General features: G+C 41.8%; 1 protein-coding gene across 1 annotated transcript in view; it reads right to left on the minus strand.

Moving 5' to 3' along the window:
- LOC124556108 (neuronal PAS domain-containing protein 4-like) overlaps positions 1-21971 on the minus strand; it is a 203707-nt gene that overhangs the window by 87682 nt on the left and 94054 nt on the right. The window contains exons 2-3 of the mRNA XM_047130131.1: positions 14363-14469; positions 3007-3160 (exon numbers count right to left, since the gene is read on the minus strand). Of these exons, the coding sequence (XP_046986087.1) occupies positions 3007-3160; positions 14363-14469 (261 nt within the window). The remainder of the gene's footprint in view (positions 1-3006; positions 3161-14362; positions 14470-21971) is intronic.

The raw sequence follows: 21971 nt of genomic DNA on the forward strand, positions 1-21971 counted from the left end.
CATCGGTGATTGACGGCACATTGGTAAACAGATAACACGCCACAACGTGATCGTTATTTGTAAAAGAAATTTCAGTTTACATTGATAGTTTAATTGACACAGTTGTTAACAGATATTATTTGCTCGAATTTGCAGCTCATTTAATATCCACATCAACAGTTGTCTCTCCAATATCGCTAAGTTTTAAAAATGGACGAAAAACTGAATTAATTTCCATTGTAGTTTCTTTGTATATTCTTTCTAAATGGTTCAAATGGCTCTAAGCTGTATGATAATTAACAACTGAGGTCATCAGTCCCTGAGACTTAGATATACTTAAACCCAACTAACCTAAAGACATCACACACATCCATGCCCGAGACAGGATTCGAACCTGCGACCGTAGCAGCAGCGCGGTTCCGGACTGAGGCCCCTAGAACCGCTCGGTCACAGAGGCCGGCTATGTTTTCTAAAAGCATCTTTCTTTGCGTAGGTTCCTGAGTTTCACAGTATTAAGGTATCCAATTAATGTTGTCATCTTCGTATGAAAAAATGAGAAAAACGTAGTATGCATCTGAAATCACCTACTTCGCCTGAAGACCTTCATATATGCAATTTATTTGTTAATTTCTTGGACATTTATTCGAATAATGTCGACATATCGTTAGAAATTGCGGAAACATTGGAAGAAAGAGGAAGTAACTCTGACGAATCTACGAATTGTGGTTCGAACAGTCATTATTGTGCTAATCAAAGTACGGGGCAGAAATACAGTACCTTTCTAGCCCATAGAATACATGGAGAGCAGGAGTTTTCAGTAACAAAGAAAAGCCTGTAAATTTTTTTGGTCAAACGATGGAGGGAGAACGTGCGTAATGTTAAGCTGTCTGCAAAGCCGGTTACGTTCCGAAAAATCTGAACGTGAATTGTATATATGGGAGAAAGACTTGAACGCAGTACGAAATAGGCACAAAATGAAACTCCCGAAAGTGTGAAAGAAAAACTATTCGAAAGACTTAGAACTGCTCTTGAGAGTCAATGCACCATTACGGAGGGAAATCTACGACACTAGGGCCTCTGAATTGCAAAGGAGCTGAACATTACTGATTTCCTGGTTCTTCGACCTGGTGAAACATGTTCAGGAAATTTCGTAAAACTGCAACGTTTACTTCAAATAAAGGAGTATCATTAATAGCTAGGACTCTGGTCCAGTCTCCAGCGTCTTGTTATCTGTTAAAATTCTGTGTAGAAAGCCAGCCTGACAGGTTTTGAGCAAGAGCTGCATGCAAACCGCATTATATCATTTTGAGCGAAATAGGCAGTTGCTTGTGTAGTCGATGATTGCTGTGATATATTCGTATACAACAATGCCACTGGTAAGTATCAGTCGATAACGATTACCGCTACCTTATATCTGTCTTCAGAAACACCAAGGCAGATTAGAGCTAAAAATTAAAAAAAGGACCGTCTAATCTCAAAAATGTTGTAATCGACGTAGCAAAATCTGAAATAATGGGAGAGAATATTTTTCAGTACTACATCCGAAATGTCTTCTTACGAGTTGCAGAAAATAATGTTTGCTTTTACTGGACTCTCGGCCTGAACATAAAAACACCTCTGTCTTTAGGAGAAGACTGACTGATTGTTAATATAATTTGGATTTCACCAAGAATTAATAGTGTGTATCAGCCAGTCAATGAAGAAACTTTTCAACAGTGTGAAGCAGTTTCCAGCAATCTATCAGAGAAAAAAATTTGCGAAAGCTCTTTTTCATTTCAAGTTTATCAACGTAACAATATTGTTAAACTTCAGTCATTTGTGCATCGTCAGTTTGCATCATAACTTCCTCCGAATTTGATCATGTATGACTGGTATGCAACACAATATTTAGATGAACGGTCACGACCATTTCTTACCCCCATCCAAATTCTGTCTGAATAAAACTAGAACTTATTGTGAAACGCCTGAATGCACAAATCTTTATATCAAGTGTACCTTGTGTAAGGAAAACGTTTGTTTTCGTCATCCAATACACACGTCGCATTTTTGTGATGACTACGATAAATAAGCAAGGAAATGTTCCATTGTCAGTAAAAAACGCATTATTCAAAAATTATTGTAAGAACCACGCTAAAAGAATTTTTACAAAATGTTTCACTCTATCAAATGAAAGGCCCAATTGATGGAAGACGTGTGTAATGTAATATGATATACGCCTTGATTTTGTTTCCTCTTCCAGTCATTTGTGTAACAATTACATCGGCAACAGTTTAGCTGTCTATATGAACTGCAAGTCATTCAAAATATTAACGATTTGAGACATTTCTGGTATGGTTTAAGTACGTACAATTAGCATGTGCGCACTCTCGATTTCGCGTTATGCCGTGCAATGTTCTCTTGTCATCGCTCTGTCTTCTTATTCGGCGGGTCGCGCGCTAGGCAAGAATGGCTGTACAAACCATTGTTATATGGGAAGACTGAGTAACTTTAAATTTCTTATAAAAATACTTACCGCGCGCCTTGAAATCTAAAATTTTTACAGAGTATTTGTTTCTGTGCATTCTTCCTGAGCGAAAAATTTCAGAGTAGGCTTCGACATGTCAAACTGGACCACTCCCTGGTTAGGTAATGATATTCTTCCGCTATCCCTGTTCACAACATAAATACTCCATGTGATGCCTCTTGAAACACCAGACACTTCGGCTATCTCGGTTACGGAAGCACCCACCACACTAGTACCATCGATCTGCCCACATTCGAATTCACTTGGCTCCAACATAACGCACTCGTGACTACACATAACACTGTTCTGACCGAGGCGTCACCAAGTGTCACTTGGAGCGTATTGAAGACGCCATGCGTGGTCAAATACAACGGCATAACCTGCAGGCTTGGCTAGCATCCGCGTTTATGTTCAAGCGTGCATTTCTCGCGGTGTTTCCATATTATTGAGCAACCTCTGTAAATGAATGGCGTTTTCAAGTGGCGGAAGGCTGATGCTAGGACTAAAGCTAGTGCTGGCTTTACCTGAGGACCTGGTTGGTGCAGACGATGACGGGCTGCTGGCTGCTGTCGACGCTGTCCTTCACCTGCAGCACGCAGTGCACCCACAGCCAGTCGCCGGCGCGCCGCTGCAGCCGCAGCAGCAGGATGCACGACCGGTCCTGCTCCGACTGCGTGACTGCCGACACAACGCCACGCGTCACACACCACCACTCCCACCCTCCGTCCATACTTAGCTATTTGTGTCAGGCCCAAAGTCATATCTTCGTAAACCGATTTTACACTTATTAAAACACTACACATTAACTGAAAACATGTTATGTGTTTTACACATACCGACATAAGATGCTCAATAGAGTGAACTTCATATATTTTACTTTATTGATGGAATAATATAGAGCACAGGCTCATCTCTAACCGCATCCTATACATGTAGTTTATTTAGCACATGTCGAAGACATTTGCTGCTAACATTCATGTAATTATCCAAATGGCAATGGCAATCAGCATTATTCGTAAGTTGGTAATGACGATGTGCTTTACATCCATATATTATTACTATTAATATTACTATTTTAACACACGCGCCAAAGACCTTTGCCGATAACATATTTTGTGTTACTATACAACTGCACAACACCAAAATTTATATGCCGAGTACTATTGCCATACAATAGGATCATTACATGAATGTTATTAATAAATGTCTTTGCCATCACCTAAAATAACCATATATACGATTTTAAAAATATGTATAAGGTGTAATATGTTGAATACACAGGGTGTTCGTTTTAACTTGAGACAGTAAATATCTCCAAAACGATGCATCGAACGCAAAAAAATAAAAGGTTTAGGTGTAAAGTTAATATTAGTAAGGGGAACATCTGCCTGTTGTACAACTGGGCCCATCCTTACAACCTCAACCGTGCGGGGGGGAGCCAACTCTGTATTTTCAAACGGGAACCTACCCATTGTTATTGCATATTCGGATTCTACGCCACAAAATACGTACGTTTTACTGAAACAATTGTTTTCCATTAGTGGTACATAGCGCTGTTACTGACAAACGTCAAATGTGCCTGTTTTTGCAATCAAGAACCGACATATTTGATTGTACATTTCATTATGATGTAAATGTAAACGTTTGTTTTCTAACGGTTTATATTTGTGTTCGAAATTTACTTTAGTGTTGCAAATTTGATTGTACATTACAATATGATTAACCATTTCGGTGGTTCGTTAGAAACTATGTGAACTGAGAACAACGACGTGGATGTAGCAGTTTTCTCCTGCCGTCGGAATGCCTCTCACGATTGAAGTGTTTGATTTCGGTGGGTCCCCTTGCGTCTCCATATGGCGGGGCTAGATTTCGCCGAGTGTCCTTGACTGGTGCCCCTGTCACTATCACTTCATGGCTATTTCGCATTACTACAATGCATTACAGTGCTAGTGATTCGTATTCCGCCGGTAGCCATGCAGCGGCCAGCGCCAGCGTTACAGCGATTAGATACACCGAAATCAGTCAACTCGATGACGGGGTTCAAGGACGGCCATCGAAATCAAGTATTCCGATAATTTGGGGACCCATCACAATCAATCCAGCAGGGGACAGAAAACTATGTGTATTGTACAGGTGGCTTTTTGCCAGAAATGTTAATGTGTAGCCATATTATTTCCACTGTACAGTCATATTTATAACACTCAAGTAACGTTTGAACATCCATATGAGCCGTGAGAGCACAAAGGCTTACATTTACATCTTAAACGAAGTATCAAATTCGTCCGTTCTTAATTTCAAAAGCAGGCACACTTGTATTTGTCGATTACATCGCCATCTACCACGAATGGGAAAAATTGGTTAGAGTAAACAGAACGCATTTTTGGTGTAGGAACTGAATATGCAATAAAAAGAGGGGGGGCCTTCCTATTTGAAAATACAAAATTGACTCTTCCCACGCAGGAGGGATGTTTAGGAGGCGGCTAGTTGTAGCATAGACAGATGTCCCCTTTACCAATTTCAAATTTTCACCTACGACATTTTTCGTCTAATGCGTCGTTTCCAAGGCAGTTAGTTGCCTCAAGTTAAAACAAGCACCCTGTACATGGGATGCTGCTGAAGATAGTTATTTGTCCAACACTAGTCCAGCAATAACATAAAAACCAATGAATACGCACTACTGGGCAGTTTGCTTTATTGCATACAAAATAACAGGACATGTTTTCAATATCTGCAGTCTGCAGAGAAACACAGGAACAAGCTTACACATTAATGTGAAAACTATAAGCTATAACCCGTCTGATGATTATTTAACACGGAACAGTGACAGCAGCCATTGTTGATAATGGCTTAAAAATGCTGGTTAGGCGTTAACACGGTGGTATTTTTTCCCAGCAGTCCTTAGTAAATACTACATACATTCTTATATTTCTCTGTAACTGTTAATTTTGAAACAGTGTTCCCAGTGTGTCATATTCAATCTTGCAGTACATACAGACTATACTATTTGTCAAACTTATGTTGACTGCTAACAGGAGACAGCGCGTTATGTGGAGGAAGTTGGCTGCGCCCAGTGCATAGACTTCCATAAGGAGACGATATAACATTCTCTGCCTTCTTAACGGAATTCTGGAACTACCCCTGAAAACATGTGCTTCGTAACGAACAAACTGAGATAACGACACCCGAGGCGTCTGAGGAAGAAACTGACACCACAGTACAGCATTCACTACATCGAAGCTACTACAGTCCTTCGAACAATTTTGTTATTGTTGGATCTGTAAGATTGTTAGGCGCAAGAGATTATCTATCCCAAGCCTTCCAACTTCTATGAGCTCAGTTCTTGAGAACCAAGCGACCTACAAAAGTTCAACAAATAGTACCTACCACTCTCGGTACGTTGCCATTAGTAACGATTCGTCAGACGAATTATATTTGTTTAAAATCACCAGTAATAGTAACACCAACAGCGACAGAACTAAGATATAATGCAGACAAAAACCAACAAAAACGAAACTGGGGAAGAAGAGAATTTTAAAAACGTTTGATGGTTGCTTAACGAGTAAAGGAGAGATGCATGCTGGTAGTGGTTATCAGAGACAGAAAATCAAACAAATTGGTCAGCAACAATCTGGAGCGCCAGACGTAATGAAACCGAACTGAATGTGGGTAGGACGTGTAGGTAAGCAGAATGATGGTATACTGGCACCTGAGGACACTTACAGGGTGTTTCAAAAATGACCGGTATATTTGAAACGGCAGTAAAAACTAAACGAGCAGCGATATAAATACACCGTTTGTTGCAATATGCTTGGGACAACAGTACATTTTCAGGCAGACAAACTTTCGAAATTACAGTAGTTACAATTTTCAACAACAGATGGCGCTGCAAGAGATGTGAAAGATATAGAAGACAACACAGTCTGTGGGTGCGCCATTCTGTACGTCGTCTTTCTGCTGTAAGCGTGTGCTGTTCACAACGTGCAAGTGTGCTGTAGACAACATGGTTTATTCCTTAGAACAGAGGATTTTTCTGGTGTTGGAATTCCACCGCCTAGAACACAGTGTTGTTGCAACAAGACGAAGTTTTCAACGGAGGTTTAATGTAACCAAAGGACCGAAAAGCGATACAATAAAGGATCTGTTTGAAAAATTTCAACGGACTGGGAACGTGACGGATGAACGTGCTGGAAAGGTAGGGCGACCGCGTACGGCAACCACAGAGGGCAACGCGCAGCTAGTGGAGCAGGTGATCCAACAGCTGCCTCGGGTTTCCGTTCGTCGTGTTGCAGCTGCGGTCCAAATGACGCCAACGTCCACGTATCGTCTCATGCGCCAGAGTTTACACCTCTATCCATACAAAATTCAAACGCGGCAACCCCTCAGCGCCGCTACCATTGCTGCACGAGAGACATTCGCTAACGATATAGTGCACAGGATTGATGACGGCGATATGCATGTGGGCAGCATTTGGTTAACTGACGAAGCTTATTTTTACCTGGACGGCTTCGTCAATAAACAGAACTGGTGCATATGGGGAACCGAAAAGCCCCATGTTGCAGTCCCATCGTCCCTGCATCCTCAAAAAGTACTGGTCTGGGCCGCCATTTCTTCCAAAGGAATCATTGGCCCATTTTTCAGATCAGAAACGATTACTGCATCACGCTATCTGGACATTCTTCGTGAATTTGTGGCGGTACAAACTGCCTTAGACGACACTGCGAACACCTCGTGGTTTATGCAAGATGGTGCCCGGCCACATCGCACGGCCGACGTCTTTAATTTCCTGAATGAATATTTCGATGATCGTGTGATTGCTTTGGGCTATCCGAAACATACAGGAGGCGGCGTGGATTGGCCTCCCTATTCGCCAGACATGAACCCCTGTGACTTCTTTCTGTGGGGACACTTGAAAGACCAGGTGTACCGCCAGAATCCAGAAACAATTGAACAGCTGAAGCAGTACATCTCATCTGCATGTGAAGCCATTCCGCCAGACACGTTGTCAAAGGTTTCGGGTAATTTCATTCAGAGACTACGCCATATTATTGCTATACTATAGAGTTTCCCAGACCGCAGCGCCATCTGTTGTTGAAAATTGTAACTACTGTAATTTCGAAAGTTTGTCTGCCTGAAAATGTACTGTTGTCCCAAGCATATTGCAACAAACGGTGTATTTCTATCGCTGCTCGTTTAGTTTTTATTGCCGTTTCAAATATACCGGTCATTTGTGAAACACCCTGTAGATAGGTTCATAAATTTCTTAACAGAATTCCTAAATGCTCTTTATAAGGATACTGTAACAGAAGCAACTATTTTAGAATTAACAGGAGAAGGTGAGTCTGTTCGACCTCGAGATTAAGAGTTTACAGTTATTGTTGCGACTTCCATTCCCGATCATGATCCACAAGCGATGGGGGCAATCTATAAAGTGCTGCTGAGTGGGTATGAGATAGTCAAGTCTTCGATATAGAACAAAGTTGCTAACTAAGAGGCCTGTGCACCAACATTTTGTTTACATTTACTCCTGCAGGGAAAACAAAAAGTTGTTAACAATCAACTACTATGTAAAATTATATTAGAATAGGTTTTTAAATATTGTCTTATATAATTGGTATATTGTACAAATAATGTAGAAATGTTACTGTTTTATGCCGCAGAAAGGTTTATTTCAATTCCTTGTACAAGAAAAGACTCCAGTTGATAATGTGGGAACACGAGAAAATTAGCCAGTATTGAATAAAACGTGTATGTACGAGAAAAAACAAATGCTTCGTCTTGTCACGGCCCACACATTGCTACATCAATAACAGTAACGAAAACTCTCAGTGTAGTTTGCAGCAGTATTTTACATGATCGTATTTTCAGATACGTTTTTTATTGTATTTTCAGTAACTATTACTGCCAGTAGTATTTTCAAATGGGATTACTACATCTTTATTAATGTTTTGAGACATTTTAATTTTTTAATGTTATCCGGATGACGTATTTGGTATGCCCTATATCTATGATATTCGCTTTTACCCAAAGATTGAAACTCAGCTTGATGTAATCATATGATAACAGCTGTAACAGTAGCAGAAAACACAGTCATAACAACTGAAGAAAATTTACATGAAGTATTAACACAGTTTGCTTCCACCAAAAGGTAACCTGAGCCCCATTGATTGTATTCCTTTCAAAGATTTCTCATATCACCAAAGTGAAGAATTACATGTATTTCCTGCAACCGATAATACGAATCACTATAAATAATATCTTTGTTAACAGCGTGTTCCAAGCTACAATTCGTTACATTAATATTTAAAACATTCGTATTCGCGTAATCTGATATATCTCATTAAAACTGCACCACAGTTATCACAACAACCACAATTTATTTTAATATATTTCATGTTTTTATAATCACGTAAATGTATTTATACCTGTTGTATGGATAAGCTGTTGTTTCTTGAAACGCATTACTTTATTTTTCTGATTGTTGTCTATATTTGCAATTATTTTTTCAGGAAATATATTTTAACACATACTATCCGTAATGTTTTAAAGGGAAAACAAGTGGTAACATTAAAGTACGTCCAGCATATTCGAAAGTCTGCTGTAACTATAATATGAAGTCTACATCAAACGATAAATATAGAGGTGTTAAGCTGTAAGTGCGTTTAGTAGACCAGAATCTCTTTGGTTTTCTGGACTCTTCACGCGAACGTCTTGGCACGCTCTCTTAAGAAAGATGGAGACATTTACTTCGGCAATTTTTTTCAAGCCTGTGCAATCAAATATTGCGAAATTTGTCGTGTCTGAGAATAAACAGGAATAACCGGACATATAAGAAGACATCAAATAGCATTGCCATTGAACAGTCAGGCCTGTAGTGTCTAGTAATTGTTTGAATTTTTACTCTACCTATATTGCTCCACAAATGAAGAATGAGAACAAAGAATGAGTGTGCACTGATCCCGGATGCGTTCGCTGTACGCCAGTCTTCGCGTATTATCAAGAAAGGACATAGGAAGGCAACCCATCTAGGTGCGTGGTTGCATGCAGTAATAAGGCTTACTGTTTTACATTAAGATGTGTCATTGCGCCGAGAGGTGACTATTTTAGTTCGCAGTCATTCAGTTGTTGGTTTTAGAGAACTGTCTGTCAGCTTAGTTTTTTATACTTAGATCCTTTGTTAGGCAATCTGCGTGTAATTACTCCTTCAACAGCATCCCAGTTCCGCCAACTAGCTGGAACTAGTTGGTACATTCCGTAACCTATGGTTACATCTTCGATTAGGATCGACAACGGTGGTATTTAGTATTTTACAACGTAACATTTAAAGCAATTACTACTTGCAAATAATAGTATCGCTCTGACGGCACTGCAGAACCCACTCGTCACAACTTGTCGAAGGTGTAAGATGCTTTGGTGTCTTGCTTCCAGGTAGCCGCGATTTTTGTGAAAGAGTGTGCGCGCGCAAATAGGTACCCTTTGCTATAACTGGGTCACAGTCTGATTCACGCCGATCAATTTCATGGGCCAATGCTTCCCGTTGAATGGCTCAGTGTTTCTATTAAAGGAGTGCAGGCACACGCCATTCAAGCTTGTGAGCCAGTGAGATTAATTCGCGACCATAACTGTAACCAGAATCCCTTCAAAACATTTAGCTGCGTCCATTTCTTCTGAGGAATGTTTATTTACCCCGAAAACGTATATCCATAGATCACGATTCACGCATTACACTGCGGATACAATCCCAATGAGAATCAAGTACAACCGGGTGCTGCGATATCGTTTCAAATTTAATAAATAGTTTTTGCTGTCTTGCTATCAACACGCGCATTTCTTTCTTTCGTAATGGTAATTGGAGAAAAGGCCGACGCTTAGAGTTTCTCTCTACATTGACGTGATTCATACGACATTTACATCAGAAATACTGTTACAGCGAATAACGCAGCACTCTAGTTTGTGAGACTGGAGGTTAAACGGATCCGGCTTGAAGCAGAGCGCCAGACAACCAGGGTGGGGTTCTAAGGTCCACGGCAAGACAAATGCCATAAACATTCCCGATCTTAGACTCAGAAAACACGATGTAGACAGATGACACACACAACATACCACCATTTGGTCAACAGACTACTGTGGAAAAAGGAAGGGCGTCCAACTGCTGAATGACATAAAACGCTTACCAAAACGAATAGGCACTGTCTCGGCAAGGCAAGATCTGAATAAACAGAAGAGCAATTTGATATTTACAATTATAAGCAGAGGAGATGGCTTGTGATTCTTGCTATACAAACTCCATGTTTCTTATTTCTTTTTTTCTGGTTTATTGTCCGATAACCTTATACCCCTAGTAAGAACACATGGGTTATTTACATTTTCTGGAGTGGACAGCTGTTAATGTTGCCTCTTTGGTGTTTTTAATCACCCCTGAGGCTGCAAATACATGGAGTCCACTCCAGTGGATACTTCCTACTGGTGCTGTGCTTCCATGCATTTGCAGCCTCAGGACTGATTAAAAGCGCCAAAGAAGCGACATTAAGAGCTGTCGACTGTAGTGGACAACTACACTACATGGTTAATGAGCATTCGACGTAATTCATGTTCTGAACCGTCTGCGATCCGGTGTGCTCTTTGAGCACGTTTTTTAACGTATTCTTTGATGACTACTGAATCTTTACCATTATTCACGCTTGTAATTATTGGAAAGGAAACATTTTCAACATCAGGGTAAGTTTCCTGCTAGTATCTGCAGGAGTCACGTTGACACTCATGCCCGTACTATCCTCAGGACACTGGAGCGAACGAAATGTGATATTCGGACAAATCTTCTCAACTGCTCCGTTTCTTTCAGTGCCTTTGTGGTTCGGCATGGACTCAACAGAATAGACGCTGCATAAAAACAAAAAACCTCTCCACATACAAAACCGGCAAGGGAAGAAAGTATCATTCTGTTGAGTAACAATTCAATGAGCAAGCAGACCCAACCGAAAGGGGTTACCGGAATGGACAAAATGTACTACCATGTATTGGCCGTTTGAGGTTATCAGTTAGCTGTTGAGGAGAAATCTACTTGTCAGTGGGTGAATGAGTCGCTGGAGGCTCAAAATCAGCAACAGCAGTTTATTCCTACGTTCTGCCACAGTCGGCGTCTTTCCACTTACGCAGCTGGAGGGAGGCCGCTTTTTCATTTAAAGTACAGGTTTATAACACATGAATTGCTCAGGGTGCGTTACTTGTGGCGTACTAAATTCAGTACGTCAGCTTTTATTTCAGCCTAGTTCCTATTCCAAAACGACAGTAGCCTTAGGTCTAGCTACAGATACAGCCTCTGTTTGAGTTGACAAAGAGGCAATATGAAGTTCGTTAACTGAAACTGCACTTTGTTTTGATGGTCGTTTTCGGAGTTCTGAATATTATTTATGAATGAACATTGTTGCTCCAAAATATAATTCTGTCAAATATGATAGAAAGGATATAGGCAAAGGAAGCTTTTGCGATTCAGTGTCGGTGACAACGGGTATTATTTTTATAGTGAAGACACTGAATATAATAGTGTCAAGAAAGCTCATTAAGTAATATTCAGTAACATGAATTCAAAATCTTCGACTATGCTGGCTATGGGATCATTCTGTGACAGTGAAATGTCGTTTTTGGGAATGTTTTGAGTCGATATTTTGCGCATTGCGTTTTGTTACAGTTAAGCGATATCTTTCTCTCTGTGTGCTGAGATTACCAACTACCCTACTGCGCAAATCATTTAGATTACAATCTAATCCTTTCACAACGGCACCTCTTCTCCTAAAAAAAGATAAAATTTAGAATCATCTGTCACATTTCGCAATAGATCAATCACAGATATCAAGAAAACTAGTGGACCGAGAACAGGACCCAGTGGCACAACCCACTTTACAACACCTATTCACTTTCAAATTTGTTTCCTCTTTCTTGCCACAGAGGAGAAAAGTTCTGTTTCCTATTTTCAGCACGAGAAGTAGCTACGCTTTTCGTCCTATTATTTGACATAAAAGTTATGTTGTGTATCCATATAGTTCGGCCAATTTTGCCTACTATCTGAGCACAATACAGAACGATTTTATTATCCTTTGAAATCTCATTCAGTTTCCCTTCGTTTAAGGCACGATCTCTCATGTAAGTTCTCTTGTAAGGTCGACAGTAACGTTAACATCATTTTCGAAAAGGTTTACATATAACAAATGTTATCATGCTTTGAAGATTTTATCGCACGAAAAGTAGCCGCAGTTGGCAGTATCGTGGATCGGAGAACAAAGCGAGACTACCAACTGAGAGCTCTCAGCAGGCGTATCAATTTGTGCATGGCCGATACTTTAAGAGCCCTGTCGACGTAAGTCAGTTATTCTGGTCTTCCTGGACACTTAGAACCGTGGCTTCAGGTGTCTTTACAGTCTTCTTACGAGTTTCCCAGCGCCTTCCTTTTGTTTGTGAGGGACTTCTCGACAAGTTAGGGTCTACGTAGCCCATATCATCGTAATAGCGGGTGAGCTTCCGCTGTGGGGATATTTGTCGCCTTTGCAAGGGGACAGCACCGCTCTGTCGCAAGATTCACGCTTTATGGTCACCAGAGCTCTAAAACTCAGCGGAATTTCGCTTCTGATCCTTTTTCACCAGTTTATGAGCACTTACCGCATATGTTATTTACATGTTTCCGTCAGAAGACTGAACATAAACAGAAGTGATGCCCGTGAGACGGAGCCATGTTTGTCTTCCTTCCCACTTCACCGCTCTCAGCAGAGTTTATTGCCTTTTATAACTGGTCACTTGTTCGGTTTCACTGCCCCATTAGTAGTATATGATGCGTTCTTTGGAACAACTCGAAGCTTTAGGTAACGGATGGCTCCTTGTTTACACTTCAGGTCACTCACCCATGACCGTCCACGTGTGACAACATTTGATGATTGACCTTAGTCAGGTAGCTGAATTTCCATTATACTGAAACACCACTGCTACGACTGGAGAAGGGGATTGTTGCCCCCCCCCCCCTCCCTCTGATGTGTACTTCAACGGTCCCTGGGAAGAAGGAAGAATGGCGTAATCACAGACCAAGGGTTGTTTCCAGAGAGAAACCTTCATTCATATTTTCGTCATATTACTGGCATTGTTTATTGGAAACACTGAATGATATTACACGAAAACCCTGCTTCTCCAATAGATAACGGCAAGTATGGGTAACTATTTTTCCCAAAGCTCATAAACTACTCAAATAAAGGATATTTCTGTTGCAAAAGATGCCCCATTATCTCCATTTAAACTTAGCGCTACCCCTTAATAACTGTGGAAACTGTCCTTTTATTTATTCTTTACAAAATATTTTTCCTTCAAAATTTGTAACAGATCAGAGAAAGTGTTCATCAGTAATGACGTTACTCGGAATGAACGTGATTTTTTTTCTTTTTTCAGTTCTTAATCTCATCCAACTCAATCCTCCGAGCGATGTTAAAAAAATAAGTCGCTTCAAAACAATCGTGCAGCCGAAGATTCAAAGTGCCACAGACGGATCCTGTGCACGCTCCACTCCAAGACATGCAATGCATGGTCGTCCTTGAGCTAGTTGTTTGTTTCCACCCATCATATCTTGTGGAATGGAACAGCTGCGTGCCGTCATTTTTTTACCGGGTTTGTGTGTGTGTGTGTGTGTGTGTGTGTGTGTGTGTGTGTGTGTGTGTGTGAGAGAGAGAGAGAGAGAGAGAGACAGGTGCCTTGAGCTTTCCACCTAGGATATGGAATGGAACAGAGAATGAGCTGAGATTAATAACTGTATATTCATACGAACGGGAACCAACTCACGACGCCAGTAATAAAGAAGTGAAACACACATACTCGAAGACAGAAGCTACTTAGAGTGTGAATACTCACTGAGGCGGTGCTTGGTCTGCGCCTCCCGCATGCAGTCCCAGTGCAGCAGCTGATACCACGACGCTCCCTGCAGCTCGGCGCGTGGGTACCCCAGGTGGAACTCTCCGCTGCAAACCAACAAACCACTAATCGTTACAGGGTCAGAAACGCTTTACTCTTTATCATGTCAGAATCTTACTACTTCACCGACAGCATTAAGTTTGGCGACTGCATGATCTATACGAACAGTATGACAATTTGCATCCCTTCACGAAATACTGCACTATTAAATGGTCACATGGTGAAGCGCAAAATTCTGTCCGGTTGGTCGTAGTTTAATATGACGTCGGTACAGAAATTTCGAAAATGTTAACTGAAATTCAACTTTCAGCAGTTAATTTACTAAGAAAGATCTTGACATGCCTTTTCTGTTTTCCCACAAACGAGTGTAAGAAAGGTTTCTTGTCCCCACTGCAACTAAGCTAATGTTTATTATCTAATGAAATTAATATCTAAGGGACTTAGAATCGTTATATATTCTTTCTTCGTGATGATTACTGATTTCTATATCGTACAACGTCTCCTCAATCAGTTGTCATCGCCGGCCGGTGTGGCCGAGCGGTTCTAGGGGCTTCAGTCTGGAACCGCGCGACCACTACGGTCGCAGGTTCGAATCCTGCCTCTGGCATGGATGTGTGTGACGTCCTTAGGTTAGGTTCTAAGTTGTAGGAGACTGATGACCTCAGATGTTAAGTCCCATAGCGCTCAGAGCCATTTGGACAATTTTTTTTTCAATCGTCAACAAGCAGTAGCTGGTCCTTGTGTCCATGGCCCCATGTAATTACGCAGTTGGGCATAAAAATTCGTGTTTGGAGTGATATCACGACTCCTAGTCGTGAACTGCTAGAAAGTGGCATTACATAGCCCCGAATAAAGTCATTAATCCTGGAAATGCAGAATTAGTTTCTTTAATTTCATTCAGTGTCGTCGAAGTATCGATTTCGGTCCATAATGAGCGTCTTCATATCTGAATAATGTCCCGTTTCCTAAGAATTCAAGATACTAATCCATTTAATATTCGTATAAAATATAAAAGAGTCGTATTTAATTGTCCATGTGGCATATTTAGAGCGAAAATATATATTTACAATATTGTGCCAAGTATGCTTCTAGGACAATCAACTATGATTGTTTTGTATTTCTTATGAATATACAGGGTGACAATTATTGAACTATATGAAATAAAATCGTCACAACTTCTGAACGGTTTGCGCTAGGACTTTCAAACTGCAAGGTTGGCCGCTGGTTATGATGGCAATTAGTATGAGCAAGTGTGGTTTGGTTTAGCGAACCAGCCCACTATCATTTGGTGGGTTGGTCAATAAGCAAAATTTTCGCATTTGGGGGACTGAGAATCCCTATTTCGCGATCGGGAAGTCTCTTCATCCTCAACAGGTCACTGTGTGGTGTGCAATGTCCCTTCATGGAATAATCGGTGCGATATTCCTTAATGGTGCGGTGACTACCGAACGGTACGAGAAGGTTTTGGAAGATGATTTCATCCCCACTATCCAAAGTGACCCTAATTTCGACAAGATGTGGTTCATGCAAGACGGAGCTCGACCCCATCGAAGCAGGAGAGTGTTTGATGTCCTGGAGGAGCACTTTTGGGACTGCATTCTGGCTACGGGGTACCCAGAGGTCAGTGCATGGGCCTCGATTGGCCGCCATGTTTTCTGGATCTGAACACATGAGACTCCTTTTTGTGGGGCCATATTAAAGAAATGGTGTACAGCAATAATCCAAAAACCATTGCTGAGATGAAAACATCCATTCAGGAGGCCATCGACAGCATCGATGTTCCGATACTTCAGCGGGTCATGCAGAATTTCGCTATTCGTCTGCGCCACATCATTGCTAATGATGGCAGGCATATCGAACATGTCTTAACCTAAATTCGAATATCTGTAAAGACATTTAAATGTTGAATAAAGTGTGTGCATTCCGTAGTTTGCAACTAATTTACCTTTCTTTTCGTGTAGTTCAAAAATTGTCACCCTGTAGAATGTACCGGAAATCTAAATTCCTAGGAAACAGAACAGTATACTTTTGTTAATAATTTTGTATGGTTTTTACGATTAATGCATACTTGAGCTTCAACTGTTACAGACTTTATTACATTTTATACGTACACCAGTGTTCTCGTTTTATATATAAGCTTGTCCAATGCCATTCATGTCACCAGCATGTTAGTTGACTTTCGTAGCACATACTGTGTACGACTGGCTATTTGACAGTTCGTTGTTTGTAACTCATCGTACATATCATATACTTCTAGCAACGTCACTCAGTTTTATTGATTCTGTACCAAAGGTATGTTGTGGCTCTTAAGCTTAACTATTTCACTTTTATTTTAACAAACTTGTTTTATTTCTGCTGTTCAGTCCTTGTTAATTTGTTAGACTCGCAGTACGATTATGGGGAGGAAAACATTTCTATTCATCTCTTGTAGAGCTGTCTTTATCAGTATTCGTGCACAGTGTTGGAAACGGAACTGACTAAAAGCTATGGTTTCGATGTAGTCAAATACTTGTCACAACTAGTATAAGTATTGTGTATAGGGTAAATAGTTAATTATTTACATTTATGTCCTGTACAATAGTTTATATCTTTCTGTTTTAATTTCTTTGTTTATGAATATTCAGTTGGTTAATTTGTCCATGTATATTTTTCTATAGCCGGCCGGAGTGGCCGAGCTGTTCCAGGAGCTACAGTCTGGAACCGCAAGACCGCTACGATCGCAGGTTCGAATCCTGCCTCGGTCATGGATGTGTGTGATGTCCTTAGGTTAGTTAGGTTTAAGTAGTTCTCAGTTCTAGGGGACTGATGACCTCAGAAGTTAAGTCCCGTAGTGCTCAGAGTCATTTTTTTCTATACTTTATTCTCAACATCTATTTTGTTTGGTACTTCTGACATGAATAAAGAAAGAAGGCCGGAATCCATGTTTCAGAATGAGCCAGAAATATATTACTTCGTCTAACAAACAACTTGGATACATACTACGGCACTAGGATTAGAGAAATTCAGGCCTATAGGGTGATACAGAAAGTCATTCTTTCCCGGGTACCATTCGTGAATGGAATAGAAATGGGCAGTGGGGCTTGGGAAGGGAATGAGACTGATATACTGTATACCCTCCGCTCCACACGGTACGGTGTACAATCTACAGTTACCACATAGGACAGTGGTCGAATTATTATGCGCAAAAATGGAATCGGCCGGTACACTGGAAGCCAAAAATTTAATCTTCGGTAGGTTACGACGAAAAACACTAAAAAATGGCGTGATGAGCATTGTCATCCTTGCAGAGGGAACAATAAATACGGAAAAGTGGATCTGAAGAACTTCAGAAGCGGACCAGGCTAATGTGAACAAAACTCAGAATATTAATTAAAACCAAGGTGCATTTGGAAGGCGAATGGTTTGTTTACTGCAGCGAAATCGTATTTTAAGGGCAAGCCACATCATCGACGGCACAGAAGCTGTCCTCCGCCACGTCTGCAGCGGTACCGCACGCACTGTTGTGACGCCGAGTACCGCCCCGGCCCGACGGAGCGAACCATCTGCCACATACCGAAAACGGCCTCTCTGCATTATTCAAGGCGCCATTTGCCACGTGTACGTGCCGGACGGTTACAAACAGTTCGTCATGTTAAGCTGTCGCATGACTCACGGCCTGCGCAGCGCCACCGAGAGCCGCTATGTGCTATTTCACGAATTCCGTGATTAATACATACGGCCGGAGCTGCCGAGAATAAAAATTGCGACAGGGAGAGGAAGCTTACCAAAAAGGGGCAGTCCGCAGCCCGGCTCCGATATACAATGAGCTTCCCGCTCCACATAAGCGGTATTTGCATCGGAATTATGCGCATACCATTAAAGCTACTTCTGGCCGGTGGAAACGTATCCAGGAAAAATCTTAATTTTCGGAGCGGAGGAATTTACGATTAGCGCGAGCGCCCGGTGACAAGACAATGTGACGCGGGCTGTGAGGTAGTCTCTAATCGTGAGGGCGGGTGACTTATTCGGCTGTCATTGCGCTGGCAATTAGGTCGTTTGTAGCCGCAGCCCTCCACGCTTCATTAACTCCCATTGTTCTGCATCTCCCTGAGCACACTTCGCGTAAATCAAGCGTTATTCCTCAAATATTTCGCTGGCGTCATCTTCGGCGTTTGACTGAACGCCCAAAGTGAGCAAGATCGACTCGATGAGCCATCAGAGATGCACATCGTACGTCCAAAAGTTCCGAGACTGAATTTCTTCCTGGCGTGTAAGAGACGTAAGAGCAGTAACCACGGTGGCAATCTGAACTAACAACTGCAAACAATGTCCATTCCCCAGTATGCTGTGATCATGCAGTGTTAAGTAGCGCACAATTTCAGTGGAGCGACGTCTCTAAATCAAGTGTTAAAGACGTTCTCCAGGCTGTTTTCAAGACGAGAAAAGTGTATGCGAAGTTTTCCCCGCACACCTTGACGCTCGAAAAAAAAAAAAAAAAAAAAAAAAAAAATGACGCGTGGACGTGAACGGCGACTTTTCTGGAAAAAATTATCACGGATGACAAGACTTGGTGTTATCAATACGAACCTACCACAAAACAAAAATGTTCAGAACTTCACATAAATTGTCAACGTTTTGACGCCATTCAAGCCAACGTGATGCACGAGTTGAAAAATCTACCAAACAAGGACTTTTCTCACAGGTTAGATTGGATGGACATTCTGTCCATTTTACTCCAGCGGTGGCAGACTATGTAGAATACTTGAAACTTTAAAACTACCATCACAACTTTTCTGTCTCGCCGGCCGGTGTGGCCGTGCGGTTAAAGGCGCTTCAGTCTGGAACCGCGTGACCGCTACGGTCGCAGGTTCGAATCCTGCCTCGGGCATGGATGTGTGTGATGTCCTTAGGTTAGTTAGGTTTTATTAGTTCTAAGTTCTAGGCGACTGATGACCTCAGAAGTTAAGTCGCATAGTGCTCAGAGCCATTTGAACCATTTTCTGTCGCCTTTATTAGTCCAGTTTCGAAATTGTTTGGACTGACGGGTAAATTTTACACGGCAAAAGCTTGTCACAAATTTTATTCCTTCAGAGCAGCAGTAGTTTAAAATTTCACCTTAGCCGTCACTTTAATCTAAGCATGACCAGTTTTTAACGCATGGACTGAACGAACGAAGTCTTTTAATTAATTTAGTCTGTCTCTGGCATTTTTGAATACACGTCAGAAATAAACATTTTCTTGTTTTCACCAATACGTCTTGTTTGTCATAGGTCTGGAGGAACTGATTCAACATTCAGAAGATGGTTCAAATGGCTCTGAGTGCTATGGGGCTTAACATCTGAGGTCATCAGTCCCCTACAACTTAGAACTACTTAAACCTAACTAACCTAAGGACATCACACACATCCATGCCCGAGGCAAGACTCGAACCTGCGACCGTAGCGGTCGCGCGGTTCCAGACTGTAGCGCCTAGAACCGCTTGGCCACAAAGGCCTACCAACGAGAAGAAAGTAGGGACACAGTGCTACAATACAACCGCACCTTGTAAGACACTGTGATGAAGTTCAGCCCAACCTTCCCGGGTTTTTTCTTGACAGAATAACTTGTTTTTAAGAGTAAACATATTAATGGCTGTAAAACTGAATCGGGTTGAAATAATGACCAGAATGCGTAATAAACGGAGAATGACTACTACTGTCTATGAGTAATGAATTATTACAATCGCAGACTGATGGCATAGACAAAGAAACGTCTTCGCTCGACTAGCACCAGCCAAGGCGGTGCAGTGGTAAACAACGGGACATATTTGGGTGGATGGCTGTTGAAATCCACATTTGACAGTTCGGTTTCCCTTAATTTCCTGGAATCGCTTAACATAAATGCTGGGATGAAAGGGCACTGACGATTTCCGTTGCGCTGGGTTAGCCGAGCGGTCTATGGCGCTGCAGTCCTGGACTGTGCAGCTAGTCCCGGCGGAGGTTCAAGTCCTCCCTCTGGCATGGGAGTGTATATTGGTCTTTAGGATAATTTAGGTTAAGTAGTGTGTAAGCTTAGGGACTGATGACCTTAGCAGTTAAGTCCCATAAGTTTTCACACACATTTGAACATTTTTTTGACGATTTCCTTCCTCATCCTCCCGTTATGCCACTCTAACGCACCGAAGAGCTTTCAAAAACGATGTGGAAATGCCATATAACCTTCCTTGGCGTGAGTTTGATGGAGTTACAGTGGGACAAGAGTGTACTAGGCCATGCAGCATTATCACAATGCGATTTGACCGCCATCACGTACGAACGGACTTAAGGATCTCCAAACTTGGTGCACAGTAGTGGCCACTGTCCGCTGCGAGCTGGGCTGGTGGCTCACACGGCGTTGCGTCGGCTCCCACTGTTCAGGCAGTGACGGCTAGGAGGTCAAATGTGATGTTGTCTTACATATCCTCATTATCGTGCTAATGCCATCCAGGTAGTTTGTAACTGCTGAGCAACGTAGTGAATAAAAGAAAAGTGCGGAAATGAGGGGAAGAACTGAACAAGTTGCAACATGACGTGCCCGAGGTACAACCTTCCCTTCAAGCACCTCCAAGACCGTATTTCATCAGCATTTCTTTTTCTTTCCTATATTGTAATTTGGGCTGACAGTGTGTAAGGCTACCATTACCGATATCCTTATCAACGATTTACGAGGGGCGTTCGATAAGAAATGCAACACTTTTTTCTGAAAGCATGTTGGTTTTATTCTGGATTCCACTACGTCATGTTATTCCTCACTCTTTTGGCTACAAAACACTATTTTTCAACATACCCTCCGTTCAATGCGAGAGCCTTACGCCATGTTACAGGGAGGGCCTGTACCCCACATGGTACCATTCTACTGGTCGATGTCCGAGCCGACGTCTCGCTGTATAAATAACTTCCCCATCTTCCACGTACTGCTTCCCACGGACTGCATCCTTCATTAGGGCACAGAAATGGAAGTCGGGAAGTGGGTGATCCGGGATGTAGGGTGGATGATGAAGAGCATTTTGTGAGTTTCTCTCGGTTGCATGGACTTGTGTGAGACCAAGCGTTGCCATGGAGAAGGAGCAGTTAGTATTTCCTTTTTTTTATTTTTTTATTTATTTTTTATTTTTTTACGACAAACACGCTGATGTCCTTTCTTCAGTTTCCTGAGGATAGCACAGTAGAGTTTATGGTTGCACCATAAGGGAGTACATCAAACAGAAAAACCCCTTTGGAGCCCCAGAAGACTGGCGCCGTAACTTTACCGGCAGAGCGTGCGGCTTTTGACATTTTCTTCCGAGGAGAGATGGTGTGAGGCCACTCCGTGGATTGCCCTTTTTTCGGTTCGAAGTGACGAACCTATGTTTCATAGCACGTGGCGATCTTCGATAGAAAAACAGTCACGATCAGCCTCGTAACACGCAAGCAATTCCGCAAAGATGGCCCTTCGTTGCTCTTTATGGACTTCGTTAGGCGGAGAGGAACCAGCAGGCACACAATTTCGAGTACTCCAACTGGTGAACGAGTGTGTCAGCACTACCAAGAGAGACTTCCAGTCGTGCAGCGAA

The sequence above is a fragment of the Schistocerca americana genome, chromosome X (assembly GCF_021461395.2).
Source record: "Schistocerca americana isolate TAMUIC-IGC-003095 chromosome X, iqSchAmer2.1, whole genome shotgun sequence".
In the NCBI taxonomy this organism is placed as follows: Eukaryota; Metazoa; Arthropoda; class Insecta; order Orthoptera; family Acrididae; genus Schistocerca; species Schistocerca americana.